The 26,872-nt window shown below is 44.5% G+C and overlaps 1 protein-coding gene across 2 annotated transcripts in view; it reads left to right on the top strand.

Annotated features, from left to right (window-relative positions):
- Positions 1-26,872, top strand: part of ARHGEF26 (Rho guanine nucleotide exchange factor 26) — a 380,265-nt gene that overhangs the window by 174,193 nt on the left and 179,200 nt on the right. For both annotated transcript variants that reach the window (XM_085634821.1, XM_085634822.1), the window contains exon 10: positions 9,708-9,797. In XM_085634821.1, coding sequence (XP_085490947.1) covers positions 9,708-9,797 — 90 coding nt within the window. The remainder of the gene's footprint in view (positions 1-9,707; positions 9,798-26,872) is intronic.

The raw sequence follows: 26,872 nt of genomic DNA, 5'->3' as shown, positions 1-26,872 counted from the left end.
AACAATAAATAAATAGAGATATTTACAGAATGATTGAGCAATTCACGGAGAGGAAAATTAATCAAGACAACATTTTGCTCCTAATCACCCATGCCCTGCCAAGAAACTTTGCAACAGATATATAAACAAATGAAGTTTCAGCAGATCGTAAAATACGAACTGCCACCTTGGTATTCCTGGTACCCAGGGTCCGGCACATTGGTTTAAGCCAGGTCTGTCGAGGGATTATATAAGAAGGGCATTGGAACAAAAAGTGATTAACAGATTCAATAGATGCAGTACAACCAGGACAATTGAGTACATTTTCTGTGGACCATCTAGATGTAAACTCTCTTACTGGGAGACTGCCAACTCTGAACTGAAAATAAAGCTTCCTGTCCAGAGGACTGGTTATATCATCCCAAAAGGGTGCCAAGGAAATGGTGTCCTTAAAGTCCAAGAAGATGCCTGATAGTGAAAGCGGTGCTGTCGATCTGAAAACTCTGGATGCTACCATTTCCCAGTACAAAGCCTTCAGGACTTGTTTGGTGGGGAAACAAGCATTTTGAGGATCATCCCACAGGTTTTTTAGGCCCAGGTCCCGAAGCGACTCATAGATCCTGCGGAGCCACTTGACCTTTCGGCAAATGTCCAGTTTGATAATGTCCATGAGGCCAAGTGCAAAAAGCCTAAGTTCGGGGGTAACCCATAAACGCCGCCAGTATAGAATAGGGCGGAATGAGGCAATTAATGCTATCGGTCTCATACCAAGGTCATAAAATAGGGGACAAAGGGGAGTACTCTGAGGTAGACTAGTTAAATTTCGAAGGAAATTATTTTCAGAGGTAGATAACTTATGTACATTTTCAAAACCCCACAGATCAACTCCATAAAGTGCAGCTCCGACCACTTTGGCATCATACACCCGAAGTGCAGGATCAATAGGTTTGGTCAGAGATTTGGCATGTTCTTTGCTTAGAGCACCAGAGAGTTGGGAGTGCTTAAGAGATGCCAAGTTAACCTGCTTTTTCCAACTCAAATCATGCTGAATACAAATGCCCAGATAAGTAAAATCTTGGACCTGGTCCAGTAACAAACTATTCATAAATATCTTACATTTAAAAGATTTTGGTTGATTAAAAGACATGAATTTGGATTTTAAAACATTAATTTCGAGCCCACGGGCTAAACAGAACTCCTCGAACAAACCTAAGGACCTCTGTAGGCCACTCGGGGTTTTTGAAATTATAAGGCAATCGTCGGCAAACATTAAAATAGGAATTTTCGCACCTGCCAGAGAAGGGGCATCCACTTTCGCATCTATTAATAGTTTTGCTACGTCATTGATATACAAAGAAAATAAGGTTGGTGCGAGGACGCAGCCCTGCCTAACCCCCTTTTGAATAGGGAACTGCCTGGTCACTTGTCCAACACCACCCCATCTAATCTGCGCAAAATTGTCTAGATGGAGTCTAACAATTAGAGAAACTAGAACAGCTGGCATCCCCAGGTTATCTAGGACAGCCCATAGGGTTTTCCGAGGGACTAGATCAAAGGCTGCCCTAAGATCAATAAAAGCGGCATATAGGCTGCCTCCCCCCAGGTAAACCACCTTCCAATAGAGCATAGCAAAATGCAGCACCTGATCGATGGTGCTTATTCTTGCTCTAAAGCCGGCTTGTAGGTGGGAAAGGATTGCATTGTCTAGGGCCCAATCCAACACTTTGTTCAGGATCAACCTGCCTAAGATCTTTTGTGTGGTATCAATCAGGCTGATAGGACGGTAGTTAGCAGGGAGAGACTTGTCCCCCTTCTTGAACACTGGAATAATTTCTGCTCCCTTCCAGGACGTCGGAATCGGAGCACCTCTAGCAATCAAATTGGCTAAAATTAAAATGTAGTTACCCCATGACTCACTTTTACAGAAGAAAATATCAACAGGAACTCCATCCATCCCAGGAGCCCTCCCAGGAACCAATGACTTGAGGGCAATAACAACATCACCCAGGGTAAAGGCATCTTCATTGTAGAAAGTATATTGATAATTTGAAGATGGGCACGTGTTTTCGTCAATGGCATATAAAGATTCAAAATGCTTAACCCAATCATCTTGTGACACCCAGTTTTGTGGTTTATCAGGGTTACCTCCAGCCCCCCATTTAAAAACTGACCAGAATCGTCTCATGTCTTTATGGGCACCTGCTTCCCTGAGTTCCTGCCATCTTTGGAAGTCCCACGCTCTCTTAGCTTTAAAGATAGCTTGCTTGTATGCATATCTAGCGGGACGAACTAAAGAGATGTCACCAGATTTCAATGCGGAGCCCAGATTAGCACGAGCTTCTCTTCAGTCAGTAGAATACCAACGTAGTGGGGAGTCGTCATTGGGTTTAGTTTTTTTAATGGGTCTTACAAAGATATCTTTAAGTTCTGAGAAGAAGGTTTCATGGATCGAAGTTCCCAGATTACAATGAGATGCCAATGGGCACTGGTTAAGTACGGCCCCCATATCCTGAATGGCAAGCACTAATCTATTAAAAATATGAATAAGACATTCTTGACTTTGAGCAACCTTTGCCCACTTTACATGACGCATATCATTAGAAATAACTACGTCTTGATGGAGCTGAAGAGAAAAATTACTATGGGCAATGGGAGTCACCCAAAACGAGGTAGTCAGAGAGAGAGGGTTGTGATCACTCTCCAATCTGGCTATAACTTCCATGCCCTTCAGGGATTCCCATAGATCTAAAGATAGTAGGATGTAATCTATCCTGCTTATACGGGAACCACTCTTAAAGGTGATTGATCCAGATTTATCCTGTTCAGTCCTGCCATTAGTTGCACGAAGCCCCTTGCTTAAACAAAGGGCGTTGATCTGGATTGCCAGTTCAGACCAACGAGTGACAGGTTCAAGATCTAAACATGGGACACCCCATAAGCCATCCTCAGCCTCCGTGATACTCCAATCAATGCCAGAAAGGGGTTCAAAGGTTACATTAAAATCACCACCTAGGATTACATAGGAGTGCTGGGAGTGGAGAAGCAAGAGTTCCTCCAAACGAGCAATAATATCAGATTTCTTGCCCCCAGTACTTCTAGCATAGACATTGTAGATATCCAGCGATTTACCGTTACTAAACTTAAGCTTAAGTAGCTGGATATCTGGGTGAGAGGTGGGGAGCTCCTTAACAATAATACCTAGGTCCTTTCTAATCCAGGTGGTGAGACCACCTGAGGGACGCCCCTTTTTGCCCTTTACGGCCAAAACGTTAAAATTCAAAAAACCCACTACAAACTGAGCCTCCAGTAGCCAGGTCTCTTGGAATAAACAGATGTCATAAGAATTAATAAATCGTACCCAGTTAGGATCATTCAACTTAGATTTCAGTCCTGCGATATTCCAGGACAGGAGTGTACCATGCTCAGGGAGGGTTACACTATCTTCTTGGATGAATTCCGGAATATCATTCAGTGGAGTGATCCCTATCGGGTCTACAGAGAAACATTGCTTATCCATACTACCCAAGTTACCAGTGTTAGGGACTTTGTTAATCTCTGGAATGCTGTTCAGTGAAGTAATCCTTACAGGATCTATAGAAGCATATTGTTTATCGATACTAGCCAGAGTACCGGTATTAAGGACTTTGTTAGGCAAAAAAGAAGAAACAGGGGAAACCACTAGCCTAACTTCTTTACAAAGTCAATCATTTAATTCTAGGCAGGACTCTCCCAAGGGCTGAGGCCAAACACCACCTGAGCAAGAAGATTGAATAGGGGGAGACTTGATTTGGATTGTAGAATAGTCAGGGGGACAACTTCTGAACTCCAGATTGATAAGATTATCTGCTATGGTGGGATCATAAAAAGTGACCTCTATAAGGTCCATCATATTACCATTCTGAGAAATCCTTCTAGCTCCCTCTATGTCAGCTCTGATTACAGAGCAGCAACCCCTTACATGCCTGAGCCAATGTATGACCTTATTAGTCAGAGATTCAGTGGTTTCAAAATGGGACCCAGAGGACAATCTTGGGACATTTACCATAAGGACCTTTCGTGGATGAAAAATACGACTGTGTGGCCCATGTGTTTGGATTTGTCGGTAAGGGTTACCTCTAGGAGTGATTCCAGTTCTCTCATTAATAAGGGAAGGTCTTCCAGCACGTGATAATACCTGAGGCATACCAGGAGAGACTCTGGTAGGATGTCTAACCAAGGGTGGGGTGCAAGCAACGGCAAAGTTATCCCTTGATTGTGCTAGGAGACGAGACTGAATATTCACGGGGTGAGAAACATGAGGCAGAATCTTAGGATTAACATTAGATGTTACTGGCGGCCCTTCAGGCACCTCTACGGGGGCCTTTACCAAACCCCTCTCCGAGTTAACAGAGTTTAGTTTAGAATGAATATCAGTAACCATCTTAGATTCACCCAACTTCATGACAGTAGTTGATAATATATCAATCTTAAATTGCATAGTCTCAATCAAGGAGTGCAAGTTTTTCACTAGAACCAACAAAGATTTTATATCATGTTTGCAGGAATCAGTCCCTATAGATCCCTCAGGTAGGTTAATGGTAGAGCTATCTTGAGATAAAAGAGGACCTATGTTTGTATCCAAACGTGCAGGAGAAAACAGAGCTGGACAACTAGCATCAGTATCAACATCGCTCAGAATGGAAAACCTGTTGCTACATGCAATTCCCGGGGGACCGTTGAAATCAGAAGGGGATTTACCAGAGTGAACTTGGCTCGCAACCGTTATTACTGTGGGGGTGATAGGGACCAAAGCTTCGCCCCTTACCCCATTTGTTTGTTCCTCCCCACCCTTTTTCGAGAGGAACATATCCGGAACTGTAACAACACCTTTGGTAGACACACTTCTACCACCAATAGCCGGCAAAGGGGTGGCATTAAGTAGTTCCCCGCATTCATCGACTATAACCTCAATGCGGTCCATTACACAGTTACTGGCTGCATGTTGGCGAGCTTTCTTAGATCTAGACTTCCTTATCTTAGAATTCACAGGCAGGGAACGTAAAGAGTCAGATTCTCCCTCAGGAGTTTTCCTTTTACCCATGACTGGAAGAAATGATAACAGGTATACGGACCTTGGCGAACCGGGAACACGTTGTCAGGGACCAGGCCGACCCGACCCAGTTCGTCCCCGGACGGCCACAGACGGCCCGCCCTCTGCCCGGGCTCAACCCGGCGCCGCCCGCGCGCGTCCCGCGACGCGGAGGGAGCCTCGCTCTAAGTAGCGCCTCCGGGCGCGATGTCCGGCGGATGTGGGCGTGGCGGGGAGGGATGCTGGGTCCTGTAGTTTCTCTCCCGACTGCGGCCTCGAGTGGTAGGAGGCGGCGGGGAAAGCTGGCGACCAGGAAATTATGCGGGCTGCTGTCGTGAGCCCAGGTAGGAGCAACGCTGAGACTCTGAAGTGACCCCCCGCTCCACCGAGGGAGCCTCGCTCTAAGTAGCGCCTCCGGGCGCGATGTCCGGCGGATGTGGGCGTGGCGGGGAGGGATGCTGGGTCCTGTAGTTTCTCTCCCGACTGCGGCCTCGAGTGGTAGGAGGCGGCGGGGAAAGCTGGCGACCAGGAAATTATGCGGGCTGCTGTCGTGAGCCCAGGTAGGAGCAACGCTGAGACTCTGAAGTGACCCCCCGCTCCACCGAGGGAGCCTCGCTCTAAGTAGCGCCTCCGGGCGCGATGTCCGGCGGATGTGGGCGTGGCGGGGAGGGATGCTGGGTCCTGTAGTTTCTCTCCCGACTGCGGCCTCGAGTGGTAGGAGGCGGCGGGGAAAGCTGGCGACCAGGAAATTATGCGGGCTGCTGTCGTGAGCCCAGGTAGGAGCAACGCTGAGACTCTGAAGTGACCCCCCGCTCCACCGAGGGAGCCTCGCTCTAAGTAGCGCCTCCGGGCGCGATGTCCGGCGGATGTGGGCGTGGCGGGGAGGGATGTTGGGTCCTGTAGTTTCTCTCCCGACTGCGGCCTCGAGTGGTAGGAGGCGGCGGGGAAAGCTGGCGACCAGGAAATTATGCGGGCTGCTGTCGTGAGCCCAGGTAGGAGCAACGCTGAGACTCTGAAGTGACCCCCCGCTCCACCGAGGGAGCCTCGCTCTAAGTAGCGCCTCCGGGCGCGATGTCCGGCGGATGTGGGCGTGGCGGGGAGGGATGCTGGGTCCTGTAGTTTCTCTCCCGACTGCGGCCTCGAGTGGTAGGAGGCGGCGGGGAAAGCTGGCGACCAGGAAATTATGCGGGCTGCTGTCGTGAGCCCAGGTAGGAGCAACGCTGAGACTCTGAAGTGACCCCCCGCTCCACCGAGGGAGCCTCGCTCTAAGTAGCGCCTCCGGGCGCGATGTCCGGCGGATGTGGGCGTGGCGGGGAGGGATGCTGGGTCCTGTAGTTTCTCTCCCGACTGCGGCCTCGAGTGGTAGGAGGCGGCGGGGAAAGCTGGCGACCAGGAAATTATGCGGGCTGCTGTCGTGAGCCCAGGTAGGAGCAACGCTGAGACTCTGAAGTGACCTTCATAATACTCAAATCTTAGTAAACATAAACCTCAGGATGCTAGACGAAGGGCAGAAAATGCCTACTTTAGCTGTGAGCAGCAAGAAACGAGGATTAGTTGTTTGCAGTAGAGGTTGCTCTGTCAAGATAGAATCTCTCATTGGCTGTGAGCTTTCTGCTTTCATTGGTTATCACTCGTCTAGAATTCTTGGGAAAAACAGTCAATTTGTGTTAACTAGACTTCTGTGGACTTAAAGCAAGATTAGACAGCCTAAAAAGAGCCTCCGGTACTGACCGTATTCAGTTTTCTTTCGGAGCCTGAGCCCTTGCATATCTCATTGAAACATGATGGAATACAGTTAAATATTGCACTTTGTCCTGTATTTTTTACATCACTTGTAGGCATCACCTGTGTCTAGAACTTACAGATTTTATTTAGTCAGTATATAAATTCATTCGTTTCATAGTTGTTTTACTTGCATTTTGAATACTTTTGAATATATTGCCAAATTAGTTCAGTAGAGGCAATCAATGTTATTGCCAGAAATGAAATGATTCAGTATTATATTGGCTCATTCATTTCTTTAAAAACCTCCTGGAAATCAGGTTTGAAGAATTTAAGTGTGATAGGTGATCAAATATAAATATAGCTCGTTTTTTTAAATTATGTCATCATTACATAATGAGTGACAGCTTTTGTCAATGAGTGCTAATCCTGGTTATCTTTTTGTGGTAATATAATGTTCATGCTAAAATGATTAGTAATAATGACTGATGCCGCCACATGCTGGTGAAGCCCTCTGCCAGTCTTATGTCCACTGAGGTGGACCTTATTTTCATGCGGCATTTCTATGCAATTGAAATACACCAATTCAGCTCCCTTTGAATTTGATAGAATTTTGTTGTTATACTAGCAACGGTAGAATGGTTAACACCCACCCACTCAATGAAACCTGATACTTTTGCGAGCTGTATTAGACTGCTGCAGCTTGGTGAAGTGAGGGCGGTCCTCTTGATTGCAGAGCGAAGATTGCCCACCGATGACTCACAGCAAGAGTTTGATAAGTAATCGTGACTGCGAATTGTTGATAGGTTGCAAACACTGCCCATCAACCTCACTGGGGACTAAATGTTATGTAATAATGCTTCTGGGGTGAAAATTGTCTCTTTATGTCTGCGGTGTCATTCATTATTCTTTTTTACAAAATGGCCAAATATTCTCAAGCTCTCAATCAAATAGAGCATGCGGTAAAATCAGACACAAAAACTCCCCTGCTCAAATATAATTTGAACTGGAATATGGCTGAGTTTTTAAGGCTTATTTATGCTTTTGAGGAGAAAATGAAGGATAGCAGGCATAAGATCTTTCATTAAGCTTTGCAAATTTTTTGGGGGAGTTTAAAGTTGTGAAACAACATTACAGGCGATTCCACATATTTGTGTTTTAAATTCTGGGTTGCTATGGAAAGTGTTTGGCTGTTCCCTAGTTTTAAAAAAATGAGGGGGCGCTTAGGGCAGCTGTGGGACTAGTGCTATTCAGCAGCCACCCATCTAGTCCACTGCAATGAGTCTCCACCCAACCACAGAGTTTAGAGGTTCTCGAGCAATCAACCCGAACCTGAAACCACCTTGAAACACATCCCACACTTCCCTGGCTGCTCCCCATACCTCTTGGTGTACATGTGGAGGGTGCAGAATCTTACGTGTCATTTCCTGCACCAGGAAGTCATGCCTATGGAGACCCTGTAGCAGCAAATTGTCATAGGAGGAGGGCATACATAATTGATGGAAACTAGTAAACTAGGTATTCTAACCACAGCTGGACTATTCAGATGTTCTCCTATTCTAAAACTCAAAGCTGAAATCCAAAGAGGAGCAAGCAAGATTAGCACTGTACTCCAGTTGAGAACAATGCCGAAAAGGTCTGCTCAAATGCGCTGCTCCGTCCCTTGTATGAGAACATTAGTCTAAAATCAATGGCACAAATCAGACTGGCCTTGGGGAGATTGTGCGCTGTGTCACAAAAAGGGCCAGATATGTAAATAACTCTTAATCACTGGTCATCCAGATATAACCATACAAAATGAAGCACTAAGTAAACATTAAGGGCAAAAAAATACAGATCTGGTAAGTGTGTTGTTAAGTATAGTCTAAATGAAAGTAATATGTGGAATTTGCTGGTTTTTGTTTAGCAGAGTCCTATTTTAGGCACTTGTTGTAGTCAAAACAGTGCTGGCTGTCTGACACAATTCCAGTGGCACAGAAAGATTATGTTTTAAGTTAAGCTGAGATTTGCTAGTCGTGTAATTTACAAAAAACTAAAAGTGCTCTTGATGAACATTAACATGACGTGTATTTGTAATGCGCACTTTCACCCAAGGGTATCTTGGTGCTGAATATTTTTACCCAACGGTACGCATTTTATCGACCTCAGAAGGATGAAATGCAGAGTGGACCCGCTGGGATTTGAACCTGTGACCATGAGGTTGAACACAGGCCCCTACAGTGAATACATTAGTCCACTGAGCCACCAGACCCAACATTAATATTAGGGAATACCCTTTTAGGAGTTAACTTACAGTATATTGCTTTCTTGGCATGAATGTGCACATTAAAAGACAATTTGCTTCAAAGCATGTCTTTTCCAGGTATAGGAAGGGTGGTAGGGACCCACCAGTACTGAAATGCATTTACTACCTGTGGTACTATAGCAATGCAAACTGTATTGGCAAAGCCATTAGATCTGGCCTTTTGGCAAACTTGTGTTTTTAATATATTTATTTATACAGGTATTTATTTTGGAAACATATGCAATAAGCATTGAAAGATTAAAATTAATGTAAAGTAAAAATGTTGCAAAAAAAGTAACTGAGACCTCAACTCAAAAACAAATTAAAAAGCATGACATTAAAGCAATAATAAAAGCGTTGATTGGCCTACGAGTACTGGTACTGAAATGGACTCGTTTTTAGGCAGATGTGCACATGCGCACTAGCAAAATGCTGTCACTCACCGCGAAGAGACCAAAGGCTGAAGTAAGTGACCCACTGCATCCATACTGTATGTTGGACACAATCAGAGAGAGAGAGAGAGAGAGTTTGTGTTTTATGTACTAAGAATCTCACTCTTGTTTGATAGTATTTATTACCACAGTGGTGACCATTGCTGCTATTTATTATTTAGTAATGTTAATAGTAAAATGTACTATTATGCTTTGTTTCTAGTTGGTCCGATTGTGCAATGAAGGAGCTCAAACAATGGAAAGGACAGAAATGATGTACACAATTAACTCGCAGTTGGAATTCAAAATCAAGGTACATTAATATTTGTTTGAACGGGTGTAAATGGAGCATTTTGTATTACTTGCACACTATCATATTTGCAAAGGGGCTTTGGGGAGAAGATAAAATGTGTCCTAAAGGGTAGCGATACATGCTTTGGAACTGGGGAACTAGTTTCGAGTGCTGGCATATGTTTCCATCTTGTAATTCTGGGCAAATTACTTAATCTCCCTGTGCTTTAAAAGTCACCAAAAAAAAATCTGACCTTGTGTAATGTAATGTGGTGTTCTAAGCAACAGGAGGGAAAGTATTGGACTTTGGAGGGGTTATATTTACTATTCACACTCCAATATAAGCAAATGCAAGGAAGGTATTTGACTTCAGCGTGGTTTTATTTACTATTCCCACTCCAATCTAAGCAATAGCAAAGAAAATGTTGAACTCTGGAGAGATTACATTTACTATTTCCACTCCAGAGTATGCAAAAGCAGGAAAAGGTGTGGACTTTGAAGGGTGTTGATTTACTATTTTCTCTCCAATCTAAGCAACAATAGGGAAAGTGTTGAACTTCGGAGGCATAAATACAATGTTAATTTTTGAAATATTAAATACACTGGTCAATGAATTCAACATTTATTAATAAAACAGCAAATAATTAAAATATCAGTTAATCAATGTTAAATTTACATAATTATCAACTAATATCTTAATTAACATAAAACATGTATTACTAATAAAACACAATAATTTATATTTTTAATAACTTCCCACCCCCACAAACCTGAAAACACACTTCTAAATTAAAAATTACAAATTAACCTTTAGAAAACTTAAATTCCACATTAAAAATCACAAATTATACTAAATAATTAAAATAACAATTAAGCAATGAACAAAATAATTACTAAATAATTATTGTGTTTCACATAAAAATAAGTCAAATTTAAAATAACTTCCCACCCTAACAACCAAACAAAACCAAACAACCCACTGCAAAATTAAAAATGACCAATTAAATGCAAAAAGCTAATTACACATTAAAAATTACAAACTATACTAGCAATTTTTTTTTTTCGTATTACAAATACGGACAATTAATAACTAATGCACACCAAATTAATAAAAACGATATTAATACAACTATATAAAAGTAAAAGATATTTATACTTTTTTTTTTTTAAATGATGATATATACCCAAATTATGGATATTCTCACTTCCTATATTTTGTCCCACTATATTTTTTATTTCTTATTTTTGACACAATATTCTTGTTGAACAATATTTTATTGACCATATGTTGGTCATTCAGCTCTCTAAATTAGACTGGAAAGTCTCTCAACCCACAGGAAAAGGAGTGTAGAAAGAAATGTTGATTGAGACAGCGTAATTTTTCTGTGTTGTGAAAGAAGGCATGGAACTGTGGTGATATATTTAAAATACACCTGCAGCTTCATACGTCACTCCCTCCCAGGACCTCTGCAACAAACTCGGCTCCTACTTCCATCTCAAGATCAAGTTCCTCTACAACAACTTCAACAAACAGAAACAAGACACCGACACCACACCTACCTCCAGCAACGCCAGCCAGCCTACCATCCCTGCCTGAACCCTGGTAACTACAGAAGACACCGCCACGACCATGAAGAGCATACACTCAGGAACCCCCTCGGACCCCTGCCCGCCGCACATCTTCCACAGAACCGCCATAGCACCCGAACTACGATGCACATCAACTCCACCTTCGAAACCAGCACTTTCCCCGATGCCTTGAAACATGCAGAAGTCAAGCCCATCCTCAAGAAGCCTTCCGCAGACCTGACGGACCTCAAAATGTACAGACCCATCTAGCTCCTCCCTTTTGCAGCCAAAGTCACTGAGAAGATTGTCAACATCCAGCTCACGAATTTCATCGAAGCTAACTCCATCCTCGACTCTGCCCAATCGGATTCCACAGCAACCACAGCACCGAGACCACCCTCCTAGCCGCCCCAGATGCCATCCGCACTCTACTCGACAGGGCCACATGGCAGCTCTCATCCTACTAGACCTCTTTGCAGCATTCGACACGGTTTCCCATTGCACTCTCATAGACAGACTCCATGACGCAGGCATACAGGGAATCGCCGTTGACTGAATCCGCCCATTCCTCACCGGTCGAACACAAAGAATCAGGCCCTTCCTCTCCGAACCCACAGAGATCAGCTACGGAGTACTCCAAGGATCTTTGCTCAGCCCCATGTTCTTCAGCATCTACATGGCCCCCCTCCCCGCCATCATCAGACAGCATGGACTCAGCATAGTATCCTACCCCGACGACACCCAGCTCATCCTCTCCCTCACTAAGGAACCCTACACCACCAGATTCAGCTGCCTGGATGGAATGAAAGACGTCGCATCCTAGATGAGCAGAAGCTACTTGAAGCTCAACTCGAAGAAGACAGAAGTCCTTGTCCTCGGATCTACTCCCTCCACATGGGACAACACCTGGTGGCCAGCTGCCCTCAGCAACCCCCCCACACTCATGTACCACACCCGCAACCTCAGCATCATACTCGCCTCCTCCCTCACCATGACCCAACAGATCAACGTCGTCTCCTCCACGTGCTTCAACACCCTCCGCCTCCTCCACAAGACCTTCAAATGGGTCCTCCCTGAATCCAGAAAGACCATCATCCACGCACTCATAACCAGCAGATTGAACTACGAAAATGCCCTCTACACCGGAATCAACAAATCCCTTCTCTGAGAACTCCAGACCATCTAGAACACCGCTGCCAGACTCGTCCTCGGCATACCACGATAAGACCACATCACCCAGCACCTATGAGACCTCCACTGGCTCCCCATCGAGGAGAGAGTGACTGTCAAGCTACTCACTCACGCCTACAAATCCCTCTATGACTCCGGACCCCAATACCTCAACGAAAGAGTCTCTTTCTACGCACCCAAGAGATGCCTCCGCTTCGCCGACCTCGCCCTTGCCGAAACCCCTCGCATCTGCAGATCCAGAACGGGTTGAAGAGCCTACTCCTACATCGTGGCAAATACCTGGAATAAACTCCCACTTAGCATCAAACGTTCCCCCACTCTGCAATCTTTCAGGAGTGGGTAAGACGAAGTTGCACGGTACCCCCCATGCCTTGAGACCCTCACGGGTAAGTAGCGCACTTCACAAATCCCTGATTGATTGATAATAATTGACAAAAACCGTCTGAATATAATGTTGTGCGCTTTTTAACATCTTAAGATTAGATAATGTGGTTGCTGAGTTAATGAGTTATTATTTGGTTTTTCTTTTTGCATGTGTGTGATTTAATAATCATTCATAGAGAAAATGTATTCATCAAGCGTAAAGGTTCATGCAATCAAATATTGAAGCTGTACATGCATAAACAATTTTGAAACATACCGTGTGATGTGGCCTCCCAACTGGTATTCCTGCCTTAGGACAGAAAACATCTTGAAATTGTCCCAAATTGTATTCTTAGAAACTACCTAATAATTGGTTTCAAGGGCGTTATTGCTTTCTGGGAACAATGTACATGCACAAACAGCTACTCTGTGTAATTATTGATAGATGGTAGATTAAATTATAGATAGTAAATGGTGGGATCACAGATTCGTGTCAGCCCTATTGAATATATCTGTATTAAAAGATATTGGTGGTCTTTTAAATTTGCAATCATAAATTGTGTAATAATTGATGATGACATAACCGTGCTTTATATAATGTATTTTCCATTTGTTTGCCATTGGTATTGTCATAAATAGCATTACACATAACAAATTAAAATACAGCTGACCGGTTTTACCTACAACATATTCTTGTATTTAGTAGCAAAGTCTAATATTTGATAAAAAGATTCATTAAATTGCAGTCTTATTTATTATATTTTGTTTTGTATGATTTTCTTTCTTAGTTACATTTCTGCTTGAAGTGCATAGAAAATATATCGTTTTTAGGGGTGCAGACCAGAGATAATATAAATCATCCAAGAAATAAAAGGGGTGATTTAGTATATTACTTAAAGGAAATGAAAACAAATAAGAAACTTAACAAAAAAAAGCTGAAACATCGAAACAAAAATAAACCCTGAAGCATGTTGCTTAAAGCAATGTTGATACCCTTTCGAGTAGGTATGATAGATCTTCTATAATGCTTTTCAGAACCACAGCTGTTTGCAGCTGTTAGCCACAGACCCTGTCTTCTATATTTTAGCAGCTGGTATGTACTTTGTCAGCTGTCTGAAAGATAATAAACCATCAATCACAGACAACCGTGTTTCACCCTCCACACAGCTTAGCGCTAGACCCAATAGTAGTCTTTATTATTGAAATGAGAAACAACGTTTACAGGAACTTTCTCCTTGCCCTAAAGTCATTCATTTTAGTGTCAATAAACAATGTTAGTGTTGGAGCCTAATCTAAAATAATAGACTAAATTCATAGTCCTAGAGTGATGCCAAGAGAGAAAGATTTTTCTTCTTTCCACAGGGATTTCCTGTAATTTCTAATAGTTAAACTCTTTGAGGTTATGTGATACTTTCTTTCAGTCTGAGCGTTCTCAGCTGAATATTTTTATGATGTGATTTACTATTTGCATGCTTCCATAATAATAGGGTTCCTACGTAGAGCTATGTTTATACTGATTTATTGCATTTATTTCATATTTGTTTGTATCTCTTTGGAGGAAAATAAATATTACGAGATAAACTGTGAGGACTCATTATGTTATGAAGCCACGAAATGCCCTTAACTCAAATGATACTGATTCTACAAAAAGATTGTGGACTTCGCCGACCTGGTAGTCAAGCAATTGTGTTGCACGGTGCCCACCTCATCCAGGAAGCTGATATCCCTAAAGATGAGTATGTCCTCTAATTAAAAGCCCTACATGAAGAATTACGCAATGGCCATAAGAAACTACAATTCCACCATCAATTTAACAAAGAAGAAGTAAGGCAGGAATTGCCCAAAAATTGGGAAAGCTCCTTGATGTTAAAGAATATAGGGCCAGATGCATCAAGCATTTTTTGCCTTCGCAAACTGACGATTCGCGAACGCAAGAAAAGGCACATCTAATGCAGCAAACCCTATTTCACGATTCGGTAACCTGTTACCGAATCGTAAAATGGGTTTGCAATTCGCTATTAGGAAGGAGCGTGTTTAGGGCGTCGCTTTCTAATACTGAATCGCATCGGTATGCATGAATGTTTTGCGACCGAAATGCGGTCGCAAAACATTAGAATTTTACCACCTACTTCAAGTAGGTGGTAACCAATTATCAAATAGGAATGGGTCCCCAAGGGACCCCTTCCTCTTTGTGAATGTCTGTAAATGCATTTTCTAAGAGCAGAAAGTGGTTCCACGGACCACTGCCTGCTCTTAGAAAATGAAAGGAAAAGTTTTCATTTTCACTTTTGTAAAGCATCCTGTTTACCTTAAAGGAAAACAGGCTGCCTTACAAAAAAAAAAGATTGCTTTATTTAAAAGCAATCACGGACATGGTGGTCTGCTGACCCCAGCAGGCCACCATCCCCGTGGTTTTTGCGATTCCTAGGGGTCGCATATTGCAACCTACCTCATTAATATTCATGAGGTAGGTCATTTGCGACCCCCTAGGAATCGCAGCAAGTGTTAAACACACTTTCATGCATTCCATTTTGTGATTTTCTAATTGCAAATCACAAAGATTCGCAAAATGGTTTGTTGTTGCATCTGGCCCATAGCTCCAAGATGTTAAAGAATATAGGACCCAATCATGTGCGCATTCTTTACAAGCAGGTCATGTGGGATAAAGTACTTCCTGCAATACTTTACTGTGATATTACAAATCATCACAAGATTGTGACCATGTAGAGGAAGTAGCTGAAGGCTATGTTCCTTTGTAATGTCATGGAACTCCAAGGTGACTTGTAATATCCTTAGAATGTACAGCAGGTTGTACTTTATTCTTTATAACACATGTGCACAGCATCACCCTTTCCACAACTGCATAAATCTGTGGTGTGTTACTCATTCATATGAAAGGGATAAGCTGTTTGCAAACATGAAGGATAAAAGTAGAATCTGTAGTGCAAAAGCAATCACAACGAAAGCAGTTAGTATTTTGTTGAATTGTTACAATCAGTTTAACCCCTTCGACGCGCTTGACGGAACGGTTCCGTCATGCACGTCGGTTGGGCTGTGCTTATGACGGAACCGTTCCGTCATGGCCCCGCCCGCGCACGGAATCTTCAGCGTGGCGCGGAAATCCGCGCCGCGCTGAAGGGGTTAATGTAAGTCGAATTAAAAAGAAAAAGGCTGTAGTTCATAATGTGCAGAAACATGCAGATACATCCTATCTTTCTTGCAATGATCTATAGAATGCAAAAAAATTAACATATTGCCTTCAATATCTCTTTTTTTTACCGATCACTGTTCATGTAGAAAAAATAGATCAGATGGAAAAGCCAGTTTTCATATTCGTTGTTTAAAAAGCTTCTGTAATTATGCTCTGTGACCTGCCTTTCCCCTTGGCTGCTGGCAGCAGCTCTTATAACATCACAACTCAACCATAATTTGGAAGGTAAAGACGCTGTTTATGTAGGAAAGGCAGGCTTACATATATTATACATTAGATAAAGTAGCCCCTGCTGTATTTTTTAAGGGTCTGCAAGTAACCGAGGAGTTCTGTGAACTTATAGAGGAAGGAGACCAAATACCAAATTCCTTTATAAGGTCATGGTACTCTGAGGTGACTTATAGGATCCATATAATGTAAAGCCAGAGGTCTTTTATTCCTAAGTTATGATATATGGCCATACCATCACCCTATCCATAAAACATGTAAATCGTTGGTGTGTTGCTCTTTCATGTGAAAGAGATAGGATGTTTGTAAACATGAAAAATTAAATTAGAATCTCTAATGCAAAATCAAAAATACCAAAACAGATGTTTGTTGCAAACAGATTTTAGAATTAGTGTTATACAAATCAGATTTTAAAAAAACTTTGTCGCTCAGAATGTGTATAAACATGCATTGAGGCTCTTTCATTCCGATAATCACCGAACGTGGGGGGAAATAAACATGTCATAAATATCTCCTTTCTGCTTATGGTTGTTCATCTAGAAAAAAAGGGCAGAAGTAGGAAAAGCCTTTTTTTTGTTTTTGAAACTGCAGCTTTAAATATGCTCTGTGACCTTCCTTTCCCCTTGGTCGCTGGCTCTGGCAACAGGCATTGTGACATAACAACTCAGCTGTAATAAGTTATTACAGTTGCGCAGCTACGTTATTTCTTTTAATTACATGCAACTCAAATGTGTCACAAATCCCCTATGGCAAAGAAATAAGAGTTCAATAGTTCAATAACGGTATTCTTTCCTATTTGCGAGTTATAAGACATCTGTCCTTTCCAGGCGTTGTACCAAACAGATGCAATGAGCCCAGGCCCCCAAATGTCTGTCCCTCTGGGAGTACTACTGTATAGATATAGTGAACACAGGACCCATACATCCTGTACTTCTAGGCATAGCGAATACAGGACAGAGACAGTCTGTCCCTCCTGGGTTGTTACTATACCTTGTTATCTTATCGCCATTTCTAAAACATCTTTAGTCATTGGTATTGCACCAAATTGTTTTCTTAACCTGGCTCCCTTTTGGCATGGTTGGAATGCTAGTGCTTAGTGAGCGACAAGAGAGAGAGTTGCATCAGTCCGTTTGAGGTTATGTCTGGCTGTTTAAGGGGTGGAAAGAGGGTGAATGTGCGAGTGTCCGCCGGTTTGCCCTACCAGGATATTAAAATTAATAAAGGAAGTCTGCTATAGGGATACTAGGCACAAGAGAATGCTGGGAAAGTAATTGGGAAAAGTTCACTCATTTTAAATTATTCCTCACTATTTTATTGTACATTTAAGAGCTGATTATGAGAGCATCATGTTGTGGAGTCAAGACTTAATTTTCCACTGATCTGTCCAAAGCATACCATTTTAAATAACTTCTATTCCTAACCATTTAGTTCTTAGCCTGGTTCAAGTTACCTCAAACTAATGGCCTGGAGTTGATATGTGCTTGTTCCACAATTCCATGAATTCAAATTCTCATTTTGCAGACCATAAAAAACAATATATGAACCACAGAGTGCCAAACTCACTATGGCATTATAAGCACATACACAAAAGATTAAGACCTAAATGAAGCCTATCTGTATTTCCTGAACTCTCACACAAATCAGTCTTCACCCTCCATGAGTTGCATGTGAACAAAAAGCTGCCAACAGGACAGCTGCTACAAGTTGGATTCCACTCATGTACATGCACTTCAGGCTGCGGAAACATTTAGTTCCCACAACATACATATTGTCCCGCAGTCAACAAGAAACCATAAAGTATTGCACACTGGCAGAAAGGCCCTCAGACTCAGGCAGGCAAATGACAAATTTCTAAAAGTGTCAAAATAGGAATATAAAATCTGTCTTCCCCTTTACGTTGGATTTTAAATTTCTATTAAAATGAGTCCTTGAACTATTTTTCTAGCTACTCCTAAACTGAAGTTATGTATTATAAGATGTTCTCATGTAACCCAGTGCTTTCCTATGGGGAAGCTTGCCTTGCTACAGTGAAAAAAAACGGCAGACCTTTCACCGTCAGGATATTTTAAACATAAAATATAAATTTCTTACTTTTTAAATACAATGCACCCTGCTCTGTAGGCATATAGGGCCTACTTTAGGGGTGACTTATAAGTATTAAAAAGGGACACTTAGGTCTGGCAAGATTTTTATTTTGCCAGGTCCAATTGGCAGGTTTAAAACATCACACCTAGGCTAGAGTAAGCCTCACGTTATGCTTTGCCATTTTAGTAGGGCAATGATATGTGCTACAGTCCGCTGGTGACATTGAACTTGCATTCCCTGGGTACACTTTTGTACCATATACTAGGGGCTTATAGGTAAGTTAAATATCCCAATCGGGGTGTAGCCAATTTTGTCATGTTTTAGGGGTCAGAGCTCATGCACTAGGACCTGGTTACCAGTGCCCCTGAGCGCAGAGCCAAAAACTCAGCAGCATCAGTCCAGAACAAAATGGGGGTGACCATACAAAAAGAGGCATTTTCTTAACACTTCCCTAATGCTGCAATCCAGTCATTCCTCACACAGCACAATCCAGAAGCTACATGCTACTTATGAACCCAGAGTATACAGTAGTTAGAAGTGACTGTCACACAAGATGTAGACGCTGACAACATCTCTACAACCAGGACCACTGAGTGACTGCAATCATGTGGGTGATGTAAAACTAGGCAGGATGCAGCAAGCATGATGCTCACCTCAACCAAATATAAAATGCTAATTATTCCTGTATCATGTAGATCTACAACAAAGTTACATCCCGAGGACTATATCATACAAATTTTGTAAATGGGTTTTCCTCTCAGTAAAGCATACTCGGATCATGCAGAGCTCAATATCAAATGCTGACACCCATCAGAATCAGAATATTCTAGTAAAGGGGCAGGCAATCAAGATGGTTAGTGGAATGACATTAAAAATTCACAAAGACATGATGGATGGACAGAATGTTATATCTTCCAAATGCTTGTAAAAGAAAAACTACAGACATTGCAAGATGTGATATAGGCATACAAAGTACAAACTGGCAGAATCTCATAACATATCTCATGGTAGGCACTTCGGTGGAAGCTAGAGGTTAAAGGAGAAGAGGCTAAGAGTTTCATTTCTACTGTCCACCTGGATCAGGCCATTTCATATGCGCAGAAGGATGGCAATCATGTTCAAAACATTGCAGAAAAGAGAAATACATTTCATGTTAAAGAATATTAATTCATTTTCTGTTGGTGTGGGGCAGGTTTCTTCCCATCTTAGTGTATGTTTTTTTAAAATGCTATGCCAATGTTAAAATGCAGTGTCCTTGCACTGTGAATGTTGGTGTGTGTTTCTACTATCATACACACTATCATACACATCTTGCTTGCACTCTGGTGCGTCCTGAGGTTTTAACGTGTAGGTCTCTTTGCTTCAGCCTGATGTTGTAGCTCTGAAATAGCAGGCATTGACACACTCTCATCAGATTCATCCGTAAGCATTGTGGAGATCCAATTGTGGGTGTTCATTTAGTCAGGATGAAGCTGTTGGGAAGACTGTGGTGACATCTTCCCTAGCTCTCTTACCTGCCACTGACCATGTCATTCCAATATAGCAACAGGTGCCATAAGAGATTGCAAAGTTGGACTTGTTGCTCATATATGTCTAGCATTGTTTTGTATTCCTCTGTACAACCTAATTGTCAGTGTTACGCAGCTTGAATATGTGCGACCTACAACATGTATCTCAACTAATTTCCAAGCTGAAGATAGAGCTGGTCATTAGCACTTGACATATTTTGCTTTCATTGACATATGAAGCCCCTCTTTTGGAGCTCACACCATGGTATCTTAGACCATGGCCTTTTCCTCTTTCATCTCATACCAAGTCCCCACATCTTTAACACCAGCAGTCTATTGTATAATCACCATGTGACAAATGTTCCCCCAGCCGCATGGACATAGACAGTACCTCAAAGCATCTGAAAGATGGGGTGGGTATCAGCAGGACATATTGTATCTCTTACTGTGCCTAGGGAACAAAGTAGCATGACTGATCAAGGCAGGGATAACATGCATACAATGATTTTGAGTTTAATAAAACATGAGATACAAAGTACAGACTCCACTGAGCAATGCCATGAGATAAGATACACACTAGTAGAAACAAAAACTCAGAGGGCGATAGCCCATAGGGTACCCCAGCATGTCAGCTCCCATGGACTCATAATTAAAAGAAAGTAATGGAGAGGCAACAGCTAGGCATGTTGGAATAGGGGGGGGGGGGGGGGGGGTACACCACAAGAACATGCATGTGTATGAAGGGATACCTCCAATCCATGGGGGGGGATTGTGGGTGGGAGTGAGGGGGTTGCAGACAAGCTGTTATCCCCAGACTTCCAGGAGCCTGATGGTCTTGACTAATCACTGCCCCACCAGGAATCGTCAGTCAGGAATGGGGTAAATGTCTAGCTTGTCGGCAAGCCTGTAAATGGTCCTCTCATATGACACTGTCTGAAACATTGTCATAAGCGCATAAGTACGTGGTTAGGTATATGTTGTGTGCGCCAGTGTCGAAGGATACACAACTTCACCAAGGTTTATGCCGTGGCTAAAAACCGGCATTCGTAGTGCGTCATCGAGGTGTGTGTGTGAAGTCATGCAAAAGCACTCTTTTTGGATTTTGCAGCGAGGGGAGAGGCAATGTTCAGCTCACCGTGGTCGCCACCACTGTCCACAGCCCTTGGACGGAGGGGCATCGTACAGAATGTGAGGTGTATCGCAGTCCTGTTGATCGCACCACCAATGGTGGGAGAGGTGTAAGCTTGGAGGGTGTCTAGTACCAATCCCTTACTGTCTTGAAGAGGCAACATTTCATCCTGGATTCCCACACCCCATTGTTCAGGTTGTCCAGGAGCTCTGTCCAGCCCTCCTCATCGTACTGTAAAAAGCATTTTGCCTGCTAGAATACGAGAAGGCGTTGTGATTGGGGTAAAGAATACATATGCCATATCATAAGGTTGTAGAGGCCTGACATTACTCTGTGGAAGCGGAACCACACCCGCAAATAGACGACCATGTCTCCAGGGGGCTGTCCCTAGACTACCACGGAGGCAGTGGTGGGGTGGTAGGTACTGCCAATGATGATGAGGAGAAGGTGGGATTCCTACCTGAGGGCCACAAAGGACTTGAGGGAGCCATTGTCCAGAATCTGAGAAGACTTTTGGATACCCAACTCACGCCACAATGGCCAGTTGGACATATCATCCACAATGTAGATGATAGCATTCCACCGGAGGGGAGCTTTATTGCACTGGCAGGGATCCACTGAGAAGAGACCGTGGACTTGTTTCCAGTCAGAAACCATTGCCCAGATCATAGGGTTCGCAGAACAGTCCTTAAGGATACCATACATATAGAGCAAGTCCACACCGTTGGGTAAGTTGCGGGTTAAACTCAGCTCAATCAGGATCCAAAGAGGGGTGTTCACAAACACTTGTTGCAAAAAGACAAGCTACAATATTTGGAATCCAGGGAATAGTGCTCCACCAATGGCAAGCTGTGGCCTGTATTTCCTGTGGGCAATCAGCTTGGAGATTAGCAGTCTTGGCCTGGCAGCACCCCATATGAATCCCTTAATGAGCCTGTCTATGGATCGAAGGAGGGAAATTAGAATCTGGAGTGGCAGCATGCTTAACACATAAGTGAGGAGTGGAAGGTGACCATCTTAGCTGCCAGTACATGCCCCAAAAGCAAAAGGTTGAGGTGCGTCCATTTAGCAAAGTCCACACACATCCATTCCAGCAGGGGCTTGATGTCCCTCATCATATGTGCCAGTCCCCTAGTAACGGAAATGCCCAGGTATTTTAGACGTGACAGTAACCAGCAAAATTTGTAGTCCTGAACGGCAGCTGCTCTTGTAGGTCGGGAGAGGGGTAGCACCTCGCTCTTCCTGCAATTCATCTTGTACCATGCTATCTGTGTAAGCCTATCTATGCGGTTCAAAAGAGCCAGGAGGGATTTAGGGAGGTCCTTGATCATCAACAAGATGTAATCGTCAAAGGATTGAGAAAGGGCCCCCTGGGGTGGGAATGCACACAATTTTCGGTGACTGGTGGATGGCCGCGGCCAAAGGTTCTAGGGCAAGCAAAAAGTGAACTTGGACTTGAATTCTAGGCAGAAACCATTGCCCAGAGCAGGTACACCTGTCGCGTCTGCTGGTGAATTGGAAAGGGACAGACAGTTAACCCCCACAGTTCACCTGTGCCATGGGGTTGTCATAGATATGACATCGCATGATAGGAAGTCGTCCCCCAGACCAAACTTGAAAAAGGCTGCTAAGAGGTATCCCCACTCTATGTGGTCGAACACCTTCTCAGCGTCCTAAGACAGGGCCAACACCTCGTCCGGCATGTCCTCAGCCTGCCAGAGGACATGGGCTAGGGTCCTCAGATGATTGTGAGAGGTCAGGCCTGGGACAAAGCTGACCTGCGTGTGATGTAGCAACATAGGGCTAACTTTCTTGAGCCGGGTTGCCAAAACACTGGCCAGGATTGTGACATCGCTGTTTAGCAGCCAAATGGGTCGGTTTGGGGAGCACCATTATGAGGGCCTAATTGGAAATCAGTCACAAAACGTCCAGTTCCTCCACTTCTTTATAAGCTGCCTCAAGAGATTCGGTGGATATCCATTTAAAAATTGCGATGTGAAGCCATCTCCCTTGGGGGCTTTCCTCTATGGAGTGGCAGAGATTGCCTGTGCAATTTCCTCCTTGGTGATGGCCCTGGAGAGGAGAGCCCTCCCCTCATCGCTGCAGGAGAGGAACAGTACTAAAAAATTGTGCAATGCGTGGCTCATTGGTAGTGACCTACGGAGTGTAGAGATGTCCATAATAATCCACAAAGGTGTCTTCTATCCTTTCAGGGTGCATGATGAAGTGGCCGGCTCAGTCTCTAATAGCTGGGATGTCAGCAGCTGCCTCCCACTGCCGAAGTTAAGCTGCGAGTAATCTGTGGGCCTTCTCGCCCTGTTCTTAGTACCAGCATCTCCGCTTGTGGAACGCGTATTTTGCCTTAGAGGTGAAAAGGCCATTAAGCTTCATTTTGACGTTCTCCAGTAGTCGCCAAGGAGAGTCAGATGGGCAGGAAGTGTATAGCTGGGACAGATCCCAGATGGCTGCTTCCAGGGCGGCCTGTTGTGCCATCCTCTGCTTATTATGGAGAGTTGCATCTCTCATTGAGCTGACACCTAATCGTGGCCTTCACCACCGTCCAATGTGTCAGCATAGACACTGCTGAGCCTTTATTGTCAGCGTGGTATGTAAGGAGGTGCGAATGGAGGTGCTTCTTCCTCTGCGGCTGCCTATAGTAAGAGGTGTTAAACCTCTAGGGCTTCCAAATTTGTCTTATCAGACCATAGTTTAGCTGTAGACTGATCGTGAATTATCAGATATGGGTGTCCAGTCCAATACCAGAAAGAAGTCCAGTCATGACTGGTTACCATGCACTGGGGATTGGTATGTGTAAGACTTATTGGTCAGGTGAAGAAGGCACCAGACTGAGAAGACCAGGGTCTTCCCAGATGTCACACAAAATGGCCCTGTTGGCCACCCTGTCTATCAGTTCAGTTCAGTCAAGTACTGCATCCACAGCTATGGTTCAGTCACCACTCAGGAGGACTGACACGAAACTCAATTCTGCTAGGGCATGGTTGAAGGGAGGAGGAAAGACGCCTTGGTCTCTACAGGGGTGTAGATCGACCCAAATCATACAATTTTGCAAAAGATCTTGAGGCAAGCAAATAAACACCTCCCCTCCAGTTCATCCTCTTCTTCAAAACAATGCAGGAAAGGGTTTTGCGCATTCAGATGGCCACCCCGCATTTGCATGGCAGAGAGAGGGGCATCCCGGGGGGGGGGGGAGTTGTGTAGCGTGGCTGCTATGTATAACCCCGCCAACCCGGTTGTGCTTTAGTTGATCGGATTCACGGCCAGTGAGATGGGTTTCCTGCAATAAGGCAATATCTGCCTGCTGCGATTTCAGGTACGTCAGGATCTTTTTCTGCTTGACATAATGGGTGAGGCCATGGACATTCAGGTGAAGATCCTCAGGTGTGTCGACTTCATGACCAGCAGGTGAAGGCAGGGGAGAAGGGAATATATGAACTAAGCGTGTGTTAGGGTAGCGGTACGCGTAGCAGAATCAAGGAGGGGGTGGGGGCAGCTAGAAAGGAAGTGGGTGAAGGGAGACAGTGGGATGTGGAGGGGTGCACAGCAAAGATGGGCTAAGGGGGATGTGCAGGCTCCTCTTAAAGAAGAAGAGGGATGGCCAAAAACACTTTAGACAGAGGAGCTAAAATCTGAACGCCCGGCCTCAATCAGAGTGATAGATAGAATAAGTTCCATGTCACGGGGCTATAATGTGTTCAAAACAAGGGAGAGAAGAGAGAACCCTGCAGACCGTGTCAAGCGAGGGGGAGGGTGGAATGGAACTGGACCTGAGGGAGGGGATTCCTCCAGAATTCTGCAACAGCTAGCATCCATAGGGTAGTCCAAAGGGGGGCAGAGGGGGTAGCAGAGTGGGCATATCCGGAGGAGGACATGTGGATAGTAGGGCCCCCTGATATACAATATCACATGAACCATTAAAACAACAAAGAACATCAAAGCACAGTATACCATGGAGAGTATCACATTTTAACATTGTACAACTGGTAACAAGGAACAATTGGGGGAGGCGAACACGGGTGCATATATGCAATGACACAAGGAAACAAAGCAACATTGTACAACAAGAGGTACTCATCCGGTCGTCGGTGCAGGTACCGAGGGGTCACCCGGTGATCTTCAGCAGCTGAACCAGGGGCATCGGATGTTTTCAGTGGGAAGCAGGATTTGTCTCTGCCCACCTCATGGGTGTGCTCCAACACTCCCCTGATGGCTCTGTTATTCCTGCTCTAGGAGTTGAATTGTTGGCTCCTCTCCTGAGGACTACCCAGCCGTCCGGAAATCCAGTGGGCTTGGGCTTGAGGACAGTCTCACCAGGAACCTTGGGGGCTGTGTCCAACGTCTGAGTCTTGCAAGGAGTCCAGGAAGGTTCTGATGTCCTCCGGATCCAGAAAGTCTCTGGATTTGCCGTCTGTAGAGATTCACATTCTAGCTGGTTCAAGCATACTATATTTGAAGTCCCATTTGTGCGGAGCCGGGCGCAGGGCAAGTAAATCACTGTCATAGGTCACCCTGGAGAAATACCCTGCTGTGCAGATTTCATGCCTTTCATAGTCAAAGAGACCATGTTTGCGGACCTCATCAGAATTTGCCTGGCCTGGGGGTGTTGTAGGAACCATGTTATTAGAGGGTGAGTCTTGCCAGAGACAATAGTGGCCAGCGGGCTCAAATGCGGAGGGCCAGCTGTATCTCAAGGGAAGTGAAGGACAACCCAGGAGACATGGAAGATTACAGAGAAGCGCCCTGCGTCATCCCCTTCCACCTTCCCTGGGAAGCCAAAAAAACAGATGTTGTCTCTCCGGCACCTGTCCTCTAGGTTGGTGACATTATGATGGAGGTGCCAACGCTCAGACTTCTGGTCTTCAATGGTCGTCTCCAATGCAGCGAGATGGGACTCCACGTCATCCAGCCAGTTCTCATGGATATTAAGTCCGTGGTGAGGTCAGTGGACTTGACATTCATTAGTTCCAGCTTTTCGTATACCCCTGTGGTTCCCTGCAAGATGTGCTTCAATGGGGCGTCTGGGCGCGCAGGTGGTGGGCTTATGTTGGGCCACAGCCTCTGTAAACAGCATCTGGCAGAACGCTTTCCCAGAGGTCATGAGCAGCAGGAGCAGGGTGGGGCAAGAAGGGGGGGGCTACATCTCCATCAGGATCTCCTCATCGAGCCAGGTGTGAGATTGCAAGACATAGTGGGGACCACACCAGGCCAGCCGGGCACAGAACAGGGGCCAACGAGGCAGCAAGGCATGAAGAGGCTGCAGATTCCAGAAGAAGTGGAGGCCTAGTGGAGTCTGCAAGTGCAGGCCCTATGTGGGGGGTGGGAATGGGCCAGCTGGGCAGGTGTTTGCTCTGGCACTGGTCGGAAAGGAGGGCCACCTGGCAGTGGGTGATAGCAGACCAGAGCAGACTAGCCCGAGGCCGATGGCAACAGGTGGGAGGTGCTGGGTCAGTCAGGGCGTGCCACCTTCCCAGCATGGCAGGAGGAGCGCAGTGAAAACGCAGAGGATGGTCAATGGTGGAGCATAGGCAGGCAGCCCGGGAAGGCCTGTCAAGTCTGACACTGAGAGCACTTTGGTAGTCTGGTGCAGCCCCATGATCTGAAACCCAGTGGATGTAGAGAGAGAGGACCCCCAAGTAGAGAATTAACGTCCAGTGTCTGCCGCTGCATCAGCAATCAATCATGGACTGACCTCTGAGTCCACTAGGAGACCTCCAGTCTGCGAACCGGGATGCATGGCCACTAAACAGTCGTGGGCAGCAGGTCAATCATAAGCAAGCTCTGTGCCCCGTGAAGCT

Source organism: Triturus cristatus, chromosome 11 (assembly GCF_964204655.1).
Source record: "Triturus cristatus chromosome 11, aTriCri1.1, whole genome shotgun sequence".
Classification (NCBI taxonomy): domain Eukaryota; kingdom Metazoa; phylum Chordata; class Amphibia; order Caudata; family Salamandridae; genus Triturus; species Triturus cristatus.
Note: the sequence above shows the minus strand (reverse complement) of the source record. Positions and strands in the feature narration are given on the sequence as shown.